At 49.7% G+C, this 17,142-nt stretch overlaps 1 protein-coding gene across 3 annotated transcripts in view; it reads left to right on the top strand.

The window, feature by feature from the left end:
• The first annotated feature begins 1,410 nt into the window (after nucleotides 1–1,410).
• Nucleotides 1,411–17,142, top strand: part of ube2j1 (ubiquitin-conjugating enzyme E2, J1) — an 18,443-nt gene continuing 2,711 nt past the window's right edge. The window contains exons 1-8 of one of the 3 annotated variants that reach the window (XM_054733759.2): nucleotides 1,732–1,941; nucleotides 2,032–2,116; nucleotides 3,537–3,610; nucleotides 3,786–3,917; nucleotides 4,177–4,261; nucleotides 10,662–10,767; nucleotides 13,042–13,171; nucleotides 14,950–15,075. In XM_054733759.2, the coding sequence (XP_054589734.1) occupies nucleotides 1,897–1,941; nucleotides 2,032–2,116; nucleotides 3,537–3,610; nucleotides 3,786–3,917; nucleotides 4,177–4,261; nucleotides 10,662–10,767; nucleotides 13,042–13,171; nucleotides 14,950–15,075 (783 nt within the window). In that variant the 5' untranslated portion in view covers nucleotides 1,732–1,896. The other 2 variants (XM_054733760.2, XM_054733758.2) reach the window with 2 other exon arrangements.

Below are 17,142 nucleotides of genomic sequence, written 5' to 3'. Positions count from 1 at the left end.
TTAAAACTATAAAGCTTTAATAAAACCTGCATGGTGGCGCAGTGGTTAGCACTGTTGCCTCGCAGCACGAAGGTCGCAGGTTCAAAAAACTCGCCTTTCTGCGTGGAGTTGCGTGTTCTCCCCATGCATGCGTGGGTTTCCTCCGGGTACTCCGGTTTCCCCCACAGATCACAACATGCCCTATAGGTTATAAACTGTAAGTCGCTTTGGATAAAAGCGTCTGTTAAATAAACATAAACATAAAACCAACACCCCTCTACATCAGTCAGAGAAGCTTTAGTTTGCTTCCAGAACCAGCATCTTCTCTGAGGTACCATACTACAGAACCCTCCCACAGGTGTGGGCCATCGATTACAAACAACATTTGTTCATTTTCACACTAAAGTGATTTTCCTAACAGATCCATTCAAGTCCATGTTGCATACATGAGTACACCCCAGATGTAATCTTAGGAGGAAAGACTCAAGACTACAAATTCAAATGAACAGGTGTTCAACCACAGGTGAGTCTAATGGTTCATCTAAGATGTGTCCAGCAGACAGGTGACTATAAAAGGGCGTTACTTCACTAGCCCCTCCCATTTCATGCTGTCAGCAACGGCTCCACATGGAAGAGAAATGTCAACATCTGAGACAGGAAATCATTTCTTTACACAAAAAGGTGAGGGCCAGCAGAAGATCAGCAAAGCTTCACGTCAGTCACAATACTGCAGCAACGGTGATCCAAACATATAAGAAGGATGGAAGAGCAACCAGCTTACAGAGACGTCCAGGCCGTCCACAGAAGTTCACATCTGGACAGGAACGTCTTCTGATGAGAGGAGTTGAAGAAAGTCACCATGTAAGTTCACCGCAGTTAGCTAAAGCAGGAGAAAGCCCAACTGGACCGTTTCCTGTGACATCATACGGCACACGTGCAGAGGAATGGCATGCAAGGGGATCGTCCACAAAGGAAGCTTCTCCTGAGGCCCATGCACAAACAGCACACCTGGGGTTATCTAGGGCCCACGCTGGAACAGATGAAGACTACTGGGAGTCTGGAGGGATGAGACAAAGATCACTGTTTTTGGAACTAATGCTTTCAAAACCGTATGGCGTCGTGAAGATGAGGATTTCAAAGAAATGCATGGTGCCTACAGTAAAGCATGGTGGTGGCAGTGTCCTTATGTGGGCTGCACGAGTTATAAACTCAACAATGTGATACACTGAAGGAGAAGATGCACTTGGTCGTCGTGCACTTTTCCAACACGACAACGATCCAAACACACGTCTAAAGCTACGGCTGCGTCTCTGAAGAAGAACGGGGAAGCCAAGTGTGTCTCCTGGTCTCTCCCGGAGCAAGGTGAGCATCACCCTCCATCCAGTTGGTGGCGGTAATGGCCTTACCCCCAGCAAGAAGAAGAAACCACTTCTTCCTGTTTACGTTCCAAAGATGACGTCACGTGGATAGCGAATGGTTTCGAAACTTAAACGCGTGAAAACGTCTGAGAAACGGACATTCTTGGTCTATAAGCTGGATCCAGACTTCTCCGGGGGTCGCTGCGTGTGTGATCATCCGGCAGAGAGGAGACATCTAGTCTGAAGGCTTTTATCTGAGCCCCAGAGAGAGCTAGCACACCGGGCTGCTAACCAGAAGCTAGTTAGCTGACGTGTTAGCAGCTGGTTGAAGAACACGTCCTCGTTAACGAGCAGCATGGAGAACAAATACAACCTGAAGAGCCCAGGTGAGACAGCCCTGATGTTCTTCAGCCTTCATGCACACCTAGACCACCTTCATCAGTCAGGACTAGCATAAAACACCTGGCAGTGACCCAGTCACATCAAAGGTCACAGGTCATCGTCTGCGTTTCCCAGCAGCAGCCCAACATGACCAGTCGGTCTGCTGGTGCTAGTGTGGATGTTTCTGAACAGGCACGGGTCGTTCTACAGAGGCGGGGTTCGGGTGAGAGCCCTGCACCGCATATGTGACTTCTGCAGTGATGGCACCAAGCTGAACTACATCTGTGTGCTGTTCTCCTTTGCTCTGAGGCAGGAGCTCACCTGTACGAGGAGGTGGAGCCTGTGTGGACTGCAGATGTTAGATGTGCCTACATCCAGTGCTGTCATCATAAAACCAGGTTGTATTATTGATCTGGCACCGCCCAACCCCGACAAACTCCACACGTGAAAAAGAGGCAACGAGACAAAACCCGAGCAAACACGGTGGCTGGGTTGTTTCTCACGCTTTGGTCCGACCTGGGCCGGTATCCAGCAGGTTTTGTGGTTTCTCTGCTCCAACACACTTGATTCAGAGGTTGAATCACCTGTGCAGCAGCTCATCAGGCTCTGCAGAAGCCTGTTAATCACCTGCTGATTGAATCCAGGTGTGTTGAAGGAGGGTTAAAACTAAAACCTGCTGGATACCGGCCCTCCAGGACCAGGATTGGGCACCCCTCATCAGGCTTTCCGCCACATCAGTGGAGTCCAAACAGCTGGTTAAATATGTGAAATTAAAACATGTCCCCATGGGTTTGGTTTCAGATGACCACAGAACCAGTAGAATCAGTTAAACAGTTAGCATGCTCTTATTTTGTCATGCCCTCTGAATTACGCACTTCCTTCCTGTTGAAGAACTCAAGAGTCCTGTGAAGGTGGCAGAACGAAGGCAAAACACTGGTGCTGTAGCGTGTGTGTCAGAAAACACACCACCTTCCAGTGTGAGCCCCACAGGCTCTGTGGCATCCATTGATGTTTTTCAGCACATTTTCCAAGCATCAGTGTTTCCAGAGACAACAAAATTCCACACACAGGTTTCCTGTTTGAACCTCCGGGCTCCCGTAGCAGCTCTTCTCTGCTGCTGTCATAGAAGGTTGCATGTGGTCTAAACTAACGTCTAAATGTTTGTGTCTTCTTCAAAACATTTTTAGAAGTCCGTCATGATTCTAATGTGATTTATGAAGTTTTTGGGTCTAAAATATTCCTGTAAATTTGAATCGGAACAGAAAAACTCCACCCTGCCTCCTGCTGGTGTGAGTGTGTGTCTGCAGCCACTTTAAAATGTGAACTCTGGATAGTCACATTTAATAATTCAGACTTCAGTAATGATCAAAATGATCACGGTTTTGGTTTTTGTTACCGAGTTTCGCCGCGACCCACAATGGGTTTAAATGGTATTCCTCTCACTCTGTTCAGCCATCGTTTGTCTGTTAGTCAGACGTCTATGTTGAGCTGAAACCAACCCCCAGTCACTGGTTCAGGTACGGCTGTTAAGCCCCGCCCCTTAAATGTAAACAAACAGAACATTTTCCTGTAGTACCGGCCCCCGTGTGCTCCACTGTTCTTCCACACACCTGCTTTGAATCAGCCTCCCGTTGAAGACCACACCTGTGGCGCTCATGGCGCTGCCAGGAAACAGGAAGTCTCTGTTTCACTTTCCAAACTGTTGTAACCTGTCTGACTTAGCAACGAGACCTGGTCCTGTTGCTGCTCTAGGGTTTGAGAGCGGTGAGGACAGCGTGGGACATGCTGTAGCTAACTGTAGTGTCCATCTGTCTCTAGCTGTAAAGAGGCTGATGAAGGAGGCGGCAGAGCTGAGGGACCCTACTGAACACTACCACGCTCAGCCTCTGGAGGTAGGTTTCCGATGCTGCATCAGTGCTCTCTCCTGTACAGCTCATCGGGTTTCCTGTTAACCCAGTTATAAAACAATAATAATAATAATGATGCCGCTCTGGTTTCCCTCCCTACCCGGGGGCTCGAACCGCTGGAACGGTGTTCTCACTCCTCCTCCTCCTCCTCCTCCTGCAGGATAACCTGTTTGAGTGGCACTTCTCCGTGCGCGGGCCTCCAGACTCAGACTTTGATGGAGGGGTTTACCACGGCAGGATTGTTCTTCCTCCAGAATACCCCATGAAGCCCCCCAGCATCATCCTGCTCACAGTAAGGCTCCGAACAGCAGCTTCACTGTTCCTGAACCAGAACAGGGAGGTGTCGGATCAGCGAGGCTGGGGGTGCCGCTCAGAGGTCAATCCGCTGACCCCAGAGGAACTCCTTGGTTCATGTTAGGACATGTTTTACCTGTAATACACGCTGATTTGTTTAGAGAATGGTAATGAAAGTAAACCGTGATCTCCAGGTGCTGGTTGTCTCCGCCCACAGCTGTCTCTGATTGGTCCCTGATTGTGTCTTTTCCTCACAGCCAAACGGGAGATTTGAAGTTGGGAAGAAAATCTGTTTGAGCATCTCTGGCCACCATCCTGAGACCTGGCAGCCCTCGTGGAGTAGTAAGTATTCGTGTTGTTAAAGGCAGCTTTATTCCTGTAGCACATGTCAGACGCAGAGGCGCGGACATTAAACCCGACCTGACAGCACGCGCTGTTTGACTTAGAAAGGACAAAGGTAAAGGTGAGCAGTTACAGTGCAGAAGGTGCAGCGCTAGAACAGTCACCCAAAGGCTGGTGAACACATCTGAGGTCATGAGGAAGCTGATTCCATCTGCGTGTACTATTATTACTACGGTTACTACAAATGTACTTTAGCACAGTTGTATACGTATGTAGTCATTTCCTGTCCATCCAGGGTTACCTGCACTAGAATAAATCACACAAAAGCCCAGCAAGCCCATTCCGGCCACCTCAGGATTCTCTGTGACATTCTCACCGGAATGAACCCGGAGCTGGAGAAGGCTCTGAGAAGAAGACGGTACATTTAGACAGAGCTGCTGGGATGGTGGGTGGATCGGACGGGTCTGAGGTGAGCCTGCTGGTTGTTTCTACGACTCGCCCGTGTGTCTGCCCCGCCCCTCACAGACACAAGTTGTCGCTGCTAGTTTCTACCACGTCAGTTACGTCCCTCCTCCTCTACAACGGAACCTGAGCTCTTGCAGACCTTTGAGTTCTCCCGTACAGTTTATCAGCGCCCCTCTGAGTTCAGTTTCCTCTGCTGATTCTCTGTTCCTGTGGGGACCATTATCACCGGCAGCTTCGTTCCTGCTTCACTGGGTCTGAAATGTGGAGCTGTAGGTCTGCTTGAAGGCTCCTCACACACCTCAAACATCTCCAGAGGAAGATCACCACGTTCCTCCTGGACAGCTTGTGTGTATTAACTCTCTTCTGCTGCTTGTACCTGCAGTCGGATTCTTCCTGTCTCCACCCAGAGCTCGCGTCTGGAACTCAGATGTACTAAAGTGAGTTTCATCTTTCACCATCACGACCGTTGTCCACACAGACCCGTCTCACTTGGACTGAACCCCTCTCTCTGCAACTTGGTCCAGGGGCCTCGTGCATCAACCGTACTTACGAACAGATCTGAGCGTGTATCGTGCGTAGGAACTAATTTACACTTTGTGTGGTATTCATCACTTTGTACCTGTTCTGTTCCCAAACATGAGAGAACTTCAGACCATGCATAGGAACAGCATCTAGTGGTAGAACAGGGGAACTGCAACACCGAAGCTCTCAGACACGTGTTCCTCATCCACTAACTACAGGTCCTTCTCAAAAAATTAGCATATTGTGATGAAGTTCATTATTGTCTGTAATGTACTGATAAACTTTAGACTTTCATATATATTAGATTCATGACACACAACTGAAGTAGTTCAAGCCTTTTATTGTTTCTAATATTGATGATTTTGGCGTACAGCTCATGAAAACCCAAAACTCCTATCTCAGATAATTAGCATATTTCAGGCCAGTTGAGCACAGTAATACCATGGTCAGTAAACCATTTACCAGTGGTTTTGGCGCTGTGAGCAGGTGCCAGGTCGTGCTGAAGAATGAAATCTTCATCTCCATAAAGCTTTTCAGCAGATGGAAGCATGAAGTGCTCCAAAATCTCCTGATAGCTAGCTGCGTTGACCCTGCCCTTGATAAAACACAGTGGACCAACACCAGCAGCTGACATGGCACCCCAGACCATCACTGACTGTGGGTACTTGACACTGGACTTCAGGCATGTTGGCATTTCCCTCTGCCCAGTCTTCCTCCAGACTCTGGCACCTTGATTTCTGAATGACGTGCAAAATTAGCTTTCATCTGAAAAAAGTACTTTGGACCACTGAGCAACAGTCCAGTGCTGCTTCTCTGTAGTCCAGGTCAGGCGCTTCTGCCGCTGTTTCTGGTTCAAAAGTGGCTTGACCTGGGGAATGCGGCACCTGTAGCCCATTTCCTGCACATGCCTGTACACGGTGGCTCTGGATGTTTCTACTCCAGACTCAGTCCACTGCTTCCGCAGGTCCCCCAAGGTCTGGAATCGGTCCTTCTCCACAATCTTCCTCAGGGTCCGGTCACCTCTTCTGGTTGTGCAGCGTTTTCTGCCACACTTGTTCCTTCCCACTGACTTCCCACTGAGGTGCCTTGATACAGCACTCTGGGAACAGCCTATTCGTTCAGAAATGTCTTTCTGTGTCTTACCTTCTTGCTTGAGGGTGTCAATGATGGCCTTCTGGACAGCAGTCAGGTCGGCAGTCTTACCCATGATTGCGGTTTTGAGTAATGAACCAGGCTGGGAGTTTTTAAAAGCCTCAGGAATCTTTTGCAGGTGTTTAGAGTTAATTAGTTGATGCAGATGATGAGGTTAATAGCTCGTTTAGAGAACCTTTTCATGATATGCTAATTTTTTGAGATAGGAGTTTTGGGTTTTCATGAGCTGTACGCCAAAATCATCAATATTAGAAACAATAAAAGGCTTGAACTACTTCAGTTGTGTGTAATGAATCTAATATATATGAAAGTCTAATGTTGATCAGTACATTACAGACAATAATGAACTTCATCACAATATGCTAATTTTTTTAGAAGGACCTGTAGACAGAAACGTGACCTTGTCTACAGAACAACCCTCTTGCTCAGATCCTGGTTTCAGGTTAGGAGTCTCTCTCTGTCTCTATCTTCAGTAAAGATTTCAGATGTTTACGTCTATGAGCAGTCCTTTATTCAAAGGGTAGGATATGGGAATGGCTTGCATTAGATATAGCACCTTTTGGGGTACTACAGCCCAACCAGTCATTTATCCACTGGTGGTGATGAGCTACAATGTAGCCACAGCTGTATCACTATTCCACAGTTTAGGCCCATCCGCAGAGAAGGCACCATCACCACTGGCAATTAGACCAGAGGCCTGGGAACAGGACCTTGGGGTTCTGGTAGGAACGTTGTTAACAGCTCAGAGACACATGAAGGAGCCATGCCATGTAGGGATTTAAACATAAAGAGGAAAACTTTAGAATGGATCCTGCCTGGCAGCTGCATTGCCCCTGAGCGGGTCTGGGTGGGGGCTCGGGGTGTGGGGGTGGCCGGCCCCGTGTGGGGATCTGGGCGGGGCCTTGGGGGTCGGGTCCTGACATGCATGCTGCTGGGAAGAAGGCAGGAACATGCAGCAGTGCCTGGCCCGGGCTCAGGGGCCTCGGGTAGACATTGGCTCTTCTGCTGTTCCATCACAGGGGATGGGAAGGTCCAGGAGGGGGAGGACCCAACCTTACCTGGATGTCCTATGTCTTATATATTCTGGAAGTTGTGCAAATGCAGGGATGGAAGTAGATATTCTGCTGGGGTGGGGCTCGGTTGGTGCCCTCGGACTCTGTGAGGCTCTGTGATGCTGCTGCTTTGGGCCTGGGCAAGATGAGCTGGGGTCTCCATGCCTTAGGTGGCATTTTGGCAACAGAGGTGCCTATTGGGGCCAGTGGGGGAGCTGGCTCCCTGGAGGGCTTAAGTCCAACCAGCCATTCCTCCCCATCCCCACACATTTCTCTCCTCCTGCTCCCTCACATCATCACACAAACATGCACATAGGACCTTGGGGGGTGGACAAGTCAGGGGGTGCGGGTGTGGACCCCATTTCTGCATTCCTGTGGCAGACCGCCCCTCAATTTTATCTGCACCTTAAACACTTCCACCAACGACATTCCACGCAAACACACACTTAGGGCCTTGGGAGTGAGCACATCCAACAGCACTTGGCAAGGGGATCTTTCAGACTCCTCCCGAGTGCCGGTGCCCACTTTCAATTTTAAACTGCACTTAGACACTGTGGGTGCAAGTGGGGTGGTGTGATGGCATCAGCTGGCGTAGGCCAGACGATGCCCGCTCACCACAGCCATGGAATACACCTCATCATCACTCACTAACACCATATTGGAGCAGGCGGAGGGAGACTAGGGGTCTTAGCACACCTCTGTTGTTGCTTGGCTTCCTGGGGCTGGAGGCTAGGAGGGAGATCCGGCCGTCCGGTTGGGGTCTGGGGTGGTGGGTTGCTTTGCCTTTGACTCCTCCCTTCTCCTGGGACTTTTTTTGACGATATAGATCTTCGTCTCCCCTCCCCCTGCCACACCTGGTGTGGAGTGCGGTACCTTGGTCTGCCTGAGTCGTGGCTCCCGGGTCAGGGGGTTTAAGATTTTTGGCGTCTGCCTGATCAATACCGGTGGCTGCCTGGTGGGATCTGGGCCCCTGGGCTCTGCTAGGTCCCCGGCGGGGGTGGTCACCCCTGGGTCCCGGGTTGCTGAGTCCCGGGCTCGGCCGGCTGGGGGTTGGGAGGCTGCGGGCGGGCCTGTGGGCTTGCCGCTGATATCTCCTGGGACTCTGCCGGCTGCTGGTTGTGGCCCCCCGAGGTAATCCTCTGCGCCTCTCGAGGGGGGCGGGGGCTTTTCTGGTCGCAGTCTCCTTGGGATCCCTGTGCTCCTGTGCGCCTGGATCTCTGGGACTTGAAGCTCCCTCCATCTCCTACACATCTTTGGGGGGCAGATCTGTGGTCCCTCACACTCTCTGTTGGACGTTCCTATAGAGAAACCTTACATAAACAAGAGCGTGTACACACACAGGTGCTCACATGGTGCTCTCATAAGTATGGCCTGTATTTTTGAATGGTAAATGGCCTGTATTTGATATAGCGCCTTCTAGAGTCCTGGAACCCCCCAAGGTGCTTTACAACACAATCAGTCATTCACCCATTCACACACACACATTCATTCACTGATGGGGATGAGCTACAATGTAGCCACAGCTGCCCTGGGGCGCACTGACAGAGGCGAGGCTGCCGAGCACTGGCGCCACCGGTCCCTCCGACCACCACTAGCAGGCAACGTGGGTTAAGTGTCTTGCCCAAGGACACATTGACAGCGACAGACTGAGCGGGCCTTGAACCTGCAACCTTCCGATTACGGGGCGAGCGCTTAACTCCTGTGCCACCATCGCCCCAGTATGGACTTGGGCACGTTCAACACACGTCTTAAGGCTGTGGTTGGCACTAAATGCACTATGATTTATTATCGTGAATGTTCAGTAAAACAAGAGAGTCCAGAATGTGTTCCTGCTTCCTGGTACCAGTCAGAAGGGCATGGACCTTCTAAACCACTGCATTCCCTACCAGGCTTTAGCTTCTGCTAACCCTGACCAGCACAAGCACCCCTGTCTGGACCCCAGCATCAGCCTAGCTCCCTCCTCCAGCCTCTGGTCTAGCTCCACACCAGATGTACAGTGCTCAGCATACATGAGTACACCCCAGTTGTAGTCTTAGGAGGAAAGACTCAAGACTACAAATTCAAATGAACAGGTGTTCAACCACAGGTGAGTCTAATGGTTCATCTAAGAGGTGTCCAGCAGACAGGTGACTATAAAAGGGCGTTACTTCACTAAGAAAAGCCCCTCCCATTTCATGCTGTCAGCAGGAAGAGCATCACTCTCCATCCAGCATCCAGGCTCTAAAGGAGGTCCTTCTTGAAGAATGGAAACAGACAGATGATGCAATAAGTCGCCATCTTGTCCGTTCCATGTCTAGAAGACTTGGTGCTGTGCTCGAGTCATGGTGCTCATACCAGTACTAGATGTAGTAGTTCTTGTTGTGGGGTGGATCCCTTTTTGCTTCCACCGTATTTAGTAAAAGTGAAGATTTTGTGCTCCAAGTTATCTTATAACCTTAGTTTGATGTTATGGAGTTAAACACGTGTTAGATAAAACCAGCCTGGAGAACGTTCTGGATTGTTCTCAAGGCTGGTTGAGCTGCTGGTTTAATGAGTACTTTTTAAAGGGGTGTGCCGCTCATGCTGGGCTCTGTGGACCAGCAGCAGCTGACTGGGTGAATCTTGAAGCTACGAGCCTAAACGCCTCGGTGCTCCGACATCATCTAAACCTACAACACACACACACACACACACACACACCTACCTCAGAGAAGCTGGATTAGTAGGGGTCAGGACCTGTCACGTCTGATCCTGTCTGCACCACCGGAGACCCGGCGTGATAATTACACCAAGTTGTGACGGTCCCAGAGAGGTCCGTCTCCGGTGACTCAGACAGATGTTCAGCACAGCTGGCTGCTGCTGTACTGGAGTGTGACTGATGAATTCCATCATGTCATTTAGCAGAAGCGTGTTTATATTTACACACACAGTGACATGTGCAGCAGCTGTTAATTAAAACTTTACCCTCATGTGAAAAAGCACGGAGCTGTTCTGAATAAGCGAGCCTGTGATGGTGTGTGTCCTCTGGGCCTTCATGTGGGGTCACACAGCGTCTGATATTAAAGAATCGCTGAATAAAGGGTCGAACAGAGCCAGTTGTTCGTGTGTGTGTTGTCTGTGAAACCCACAGCTGTAACAGCCACAGGCTGGGTAATGGGTTCATCAGTCTCCATGTTTATTTAGATGTACTCCTGATGCTGTTGTCACCTTTCCTCCCTTTTGTCTCCCAGTTCGAACGGCTTTAATCGCCATCATCGGATTCATGCCGACCAAAGGAGAAGGTGCAATCGGGTCTCTGGACTACACCTCAGAGGAACGAAGAGCTCTGGCCAAAAAGTACGTTAGACTGATGGATTTGTCTGTTTTCACTCTCTGTGGAGCCGTAATGTAGGTCTGTTCAGGTGCGTCGGAGGTTCACATCCCATCATGAACATGAATGTCCTCATTTCACCGCTTCATTGTAAACAAACATTGAATTGGTTTGTTGTGGATTTTGATGCAAACAGCTGAAGTAAGAACAGTAACCTGTTTAGTGAAGCCACAAGTCCTGGTGTCCATCATGGCTGATGTTAACTCTTGGATGTGGTCCTCTTCATCCTCAGGCCTTCTGGCCACAAGCATCCAGCAAAGACAAACATGGAGCTGCTTCATGGTGCAGAACGGCTCAGAAGGACGTTCCTAACTTGTGTAAACTCTTATCGTTGCTTTGATGGAAATGTCTCTGTTAGACCAGACTCGTGTCCTGGTCCATCCTGCTTTTGCCCGTCTAACATGCCTGGTCTCCCGAGGACACGTGGGGGTTAGTTTCACGGCACATTGCAGATTGAGTGGAGCCGACACAAGTCTCAGATCTATTAGCAGATGAGACTCTTGGTCATCCGAAGCTTTAATTAACACGCCGACCTCCACAGGAAGTCACACTTCTCTCTGGTCACATGGTTAAAAGGCACCACCCGCGGTTCTGAGTCCGAGTTCTGTGGCTTCATGTACCAGATGAGAGGAGCTGGGCCTCATTTAGAAAGCATGCTCACACACCGCATGGCTGCTGAAACGTTTCTACCCAACAGGTCTATAGAAGCAAAGTTGATGGTAAATGTGGCAAATTCTGACCCTGGTGCAAGAACGTTACACACACACACACACACGCACGCACGCACGCATACACACACACACACGCACGCACGCACACACACACACACACGCACGCACGCACACGCACACTGTTCGACTGTCATGGTTCTAGTCCACTCTCTGCCATGTAGCTGTGGGTTCCTGATGTTTCTACTCAGTTTGAAAATGACCCTTGACCTTCTCAGCTTGAAATCAAAAATCTTGGCTTAAAACCGAAAACCAGAAGAAAGGATCAGGTCGGGTAGAACCGCAGCGTTCTAACCTCACTAAAGCCACGGCATTGTAATCAATCATCAATCATCAATAATCAAGTACAAAACCATGAAAATAATTATTCAGCACAACATGAATTAAAACTAAATAAAATGTTTCACGTGACCTGACTCGTGTTTATGAAATAATAATAAATGATAGATAAATGCACTGGCTTATAACTGATTATAACAGTTTAATGTGTCCTGTAATAAAACCACAGCGGTGTCGGACTGCTGCTGCCACACTGAGACATGAGCTGCAGCACTCGAGTCTCTGTCGGCACTCGTGTGGACAACTTCTACCGCTGATAGGATTTAAACCAATTTAGAGCGTTGCCTTTGAAGCCAACCTGTTGCTGTAACCTACACAGTAATATCTGATGATCTGCCGTGTCACACGCAGCAGTGACATCAGCTAAAACCAGAACTGCAGCATCACCACAGTCACTTATTAATAAAATATCAGTAAGAACTTTTAAAAGAGTCATCTCAGCACTATGAAGCCGCGAAATCCTGATCGATGCAGCTCAGATGGCTTGTTTCTGTTAAAATGATCAGCAGTACTTGACAAGACTTTTGCCAGATATGTCGATACTGAAAACGGACAATAATTGTCTAAGGCTCCCGGATTTACGCCTGTTTTCTTTAGAACAGGTCGCACTATTGCCTGTTTGCAAAATGAGGGCACCACCCCCTCCCTAATAGACAATAGGGGCGGGCCCAACACATCAAAAGCATCACATAAAAGGCGTGAATTACACTAAAAACAAACCAGTTCTGAATGAAAATGGCGATGGTGTTAAACCAGTACCAATGTACTGTTTTATGAAGCAAAGAGCAGAGCCACATGAGGGCGGAGCCAGGTGAGGGCGGAGCCACATGAGGGCGGAGCCACATGAGGGTGGAGCCACATGAGGGTGGAGCCAGATGAGGGTGGAGCCAGATGAGGGCGGAGCCACAGGAGGGTGGAGCCACATGAGGGTGGAGCCACATGAGGGCGGAGCCAGATGAAACAACAACAGGGTCACCTGACAGACTTCTGCTCATTTGTGTTTCCGTTGGAAACCAAAAAAGCACGTTTGGGTCATGTTTCGGTGCTGTTGAATTGTCGGTGCATCTCTAATTCAAACTAAAGTAGCGGGCCTTTCCAGGTTTCTGCTCAGAAGTGACTTTTGAACAGAAAGGATGTTTGGTAGGACTCAGACGTTCTCGTGTTCTCCCACAGATCTCAGGACTTCTGCTGTGAAGCCTGTAGCTGCTCCATGCGCTCTGCCCTCCTGGCTCTGACCCCCAACAGCAACCCCAGTGCTGAGGATCACCGGGCCAAAGAACTGGCTCAGCAGATCAACTTCAAGGTACGAACCACGGCATGGACAGCAAACGCTCCTGACTCAGCTGGTAAACCTCTGTTAGTCGCTCCCCAACAACCTCCCTGTGACCTTAAGCCTAGGTCTGGGGGGGGTGTTACTGTGGACATTAGTCTTGTCGTGGACAAACTGTTCTGTTTGAGGACGTTAGTTGGACCCTTGAGGACGTAAAAAGACCGTTTGTGGTTCTGTCCGGGACACGAGGCTCTGAACACTGACATCATCTCTGGCTGGTTCGACTGAAGCGTTTCTGCGTCTGCTCTGATGATGTCATCATGCTGCATCAAAACGCTGATCTGACCCACAAGTTCAGCTGCTGTAGTACGTGAAACACCAGCAGGTTCAGAGTTCAGCCACTCTTACTACCGCACCATGCTGTGTCTGATCGGTTGTTGGTGTCAGCTAGCTGTGGCGGCCATCTTGAATTGCATTGACACCAATGTGTCGTCTGTAGATGTTCGTGCCTTCATATCACGGAGTTTATTCCATAGGTGTAAAATCGGCCTTTTGCACTCAGGCAGTTCTGTCTGGGTGGGCTGGGGTCACTGTGTCTTCATTAGGGTTGTTGGTGTGGCGCTGCAGCCGACCCAACGTATCAGACCCCTCATTAATGTACACACAGCAGCCCGTCCTGACAGAACTTTAGAAATGTCTGCAGATTTATTAAAAGGAACACCTGAAGTTACCTGAAGTATCACACGGTCCTAAGGGTTCAGACCCTTTGCTCAGTGTTTAGTAGAAGCACCTTTTGAGTGAACAGCCACGAGTCTTCTTGGTAAAGATGCAGCAGGCTTCTTACACCGGGGTTTGGGATCCTCTCCAGGTCTGTCAGGTTGGATGGTGGACGTTGGTGGACGTCCATGTTTACGTCTCTCCAGAGATGCTCCGTTGGGCTGAAGTCAGGGCTCTGGCTGGGCCATTCAAGGACAGTCAGAGTAGCTTTTAATCCACTCCTTTGTTATTTTAGCTGTGTGCTTCGGGTCATTGTCCTGTTGGAAGGTAGACCTTCATGCATTATTTTACATTTCCTTTGGAAATTCAATCATTTCTGCGATAAGTGTAGATTTTTGGACTACAAGACTACAACCGTAAATTCATTCTAACCCATCAGAATCTTCATTGTCAGCCTGCTGACGTAGCTTTTATGAACGTGGTATCGTAGCTTTCGTAAGTCACGCTGAGCCAGTCATCTACTGTGACGTATTTGGCAGACGCAGGACCCTGAGCTGATCTGGTACCGACACCGGTCCAGGTGGAGTGGAGCAGATGCTAGTGTGTAAGTGCCAATAGACAGGTGTGTGTCTTTCCTAATCAAGTCCAGTCAGTAGAATCACACACAGCGGGACTCTAGCGAAGGTGTAGGACCATCTCAGGGATGATCAGAAGAAATGGAAATCACCGGAGTTAAATATGAGTCACAGCAGGACTGAACCTGTGACCATGTGATGCGTCAGTTTCTGGTTTTGGTTCTGTGTATTCCTGTCGGTGTGGGTGCTGTGTGTTCATTAATGACGGGGAAATCAATTGGATTGATTTTAGCAAATGGCTGCAATATAAGAGCGAGTGAGTAATCGGGGGTCTGATTACTTCCTGTACCTATGGACTGATTGGCCAGCAGAAGCTCACGCCCACCTGCTCGTGGGAACTACCTGACCATGCAGGGCGAGCTGTCTCCACCCAGCCCAGGCGGATCTGATCAAACTGTAAAAGCAGCTAAACTCTGCCGGAGGCCAAAGAGCAGGTGATGAATGTTTCCTTCCATGTAGGCGGAGTCTAACTCATTCACACCCGCTAGCGGGGCGGCAGAGAGTCCACCACCATGTCCCCGCCAGGGAGAGACCTCCTCTACAGAGCTGGAAGCTGCTGACACACCTCCACCTCCACCTGAGCAGGTACACACACACACGCACGCACGCACGCACACACACACACACACACACACACACACACACGCACGCGCTCGCATGCACACACACACACGCACGCACGCACACACACACACACACACACACACACACACACACACACGCGCACACACACACACACACACACACACACGCACGCGCTCGCATGCACACACACACACACACGCACGCACGCACACACACACACACACACACACACGCACGCACGCACACACACACACACACACACACACGCACGCGCTCGCATGCACACACACACACGCACGCACGCACACACGCACACACACACACACACACACACACGCGCTCGCATGCACACACACACACGCACGCTCGCACACACACACACGCACAGACACGCTCGCACACACACGCGCACACACGCACGCGCTCGCATGCACACACACATGCGCGCGCACACACATGCCATCATGTCCACCATATGAGGAAAGTAGACTGGATTATTAATTATTATTATTATTATTGTTATTATTATTGTCGTCGTCGTCTTCCTCCGCTTATCCGGGTCCGGGTCGCGGGGGCAGCATCCCAACTAGGGAGCTCCAGGCCGTCCTCTCCCCGGCCTTGTCCACCAGCTCCTCCGGCAGGACCCCAAGGCGTTCCCGGACCAGATTGGAGATGTAACCTCTCCAACGTGTCCTGGGTCGACCCGGGGGCCTTCTGCCGGCAGGACATGCCCGAAACACCTCCCCAGGGAGGCGTCCAGGAGGCATCCTGACCAGATGCCCAAACCACCTCAACTGGCTCCTTTCGATCCGGAGGAGCAGCGGTTCTACTCCGAGTCCCTCCCGAATGTCCGAGCTCCTCACCCTATCTCTAAGGCTGAGCCCGGCCACCCTACGGAGGAAACTCATTTCGGCCGCTTGTATCCGCGATCTCGTTCTTTCGGTCATTACCCAAAGCTCATGACCATAGGTGAGGATTGGGACGTAGATCGACCGGTAAATCGAGAGCCTGGCTTTCTGGCTCAGCTCCCTCTTCCCCACGACAGATCGGCTCAGCGTCCGCATCACTGCAGACGCCGAACCAATCCGCCTGTCGATCTCCCGATCCCTCCTACCCTCACTCGTGAACAAGACCCCGAGATACTTAAACTCCTCCACTTGAGGTAGGACCTCTCCCCCGACCTGGAGGTGGCAAGCCACCCTTTTCCGGTCGAGAACCATGGTCTCAGATTTGGAGGTGCTGATCCTCATCCCAGCCGCTTCACACTCGGCCGCGAACCTACCCAGCAAGAGCTGAAGGTCAGAGCTGGATGAAGCTAGGAGGACCACATCATCCGCAAAAAGCAGAGACGAGATTCTCCTGCCACCAAACTCGACACACTCCACACCACGGCTGCGTCTAGAAATTCTGTCCATAAAAGTGATGAACAGAACCGGTGACAAAGGGCAGCCCTGGCGGAGTCCAACCCTCACTGGGAACAGGTCCGACTTACTACCGGCTATGCGGACCAAACTCACGCTCCTCTGGTAAAGGGACTGAATGGCCCTCAACAGAAAGCCACCCACCCCATACTCCTGGAGCGTCCCCCACAGGGTGCCCCTGGGGACACGGTCATAAGCCTTCTCCAAATCCACAAAACACATGTGGATTGGTTGGGCAAACTCCCATGCCCCCTCCATCACCCTTGCAAGGGTATAGAGCTGGTCCACAGTTCCACGGCCAGGACGAAAACCACATTGCTCCTCCTCTATCTGAGATTCAACTATCGATCGGACCCTCCTCTCCAGTACATTGGATTATTATTGTTATTATTATTATTGTTATTATCATTATTATTATTGTTATTGTTATCATTATTATTATTATTGTTATTATCATTATTATTATTGTTATTGTTATCATTATTATTATTGTTATTGTTATCATTATTATTATTATTATTGTTATTATTATAATTATAATCATTATTGTTATTATTATAATTATAATCATTATTGTTATTATTATAATTATTATTATTATTGTTGTTGTTGTTATTATCATTATAATTATAATTATAATTATTAT

This window comes from Nothobranchius furzeri, chromosome 3 (genome assembly GCF_043380555.1).
Source record: "Nothobranchius furzeri strain GRZ-AD chromosome 3, NfurGRZ-RIMD1, whole genome shotgun sequence".
Classification (NCBI taxonomy): Eukaryota; Metazoa; Chordata; class Actinopteri; order Cyprinodontiformes; family Nothobranchiidae; genus Nothobranchius; species Nothobranchius furzeri.
This window is presented reverse-complemented; position numbering and strand designations above follow the sequence as displayed.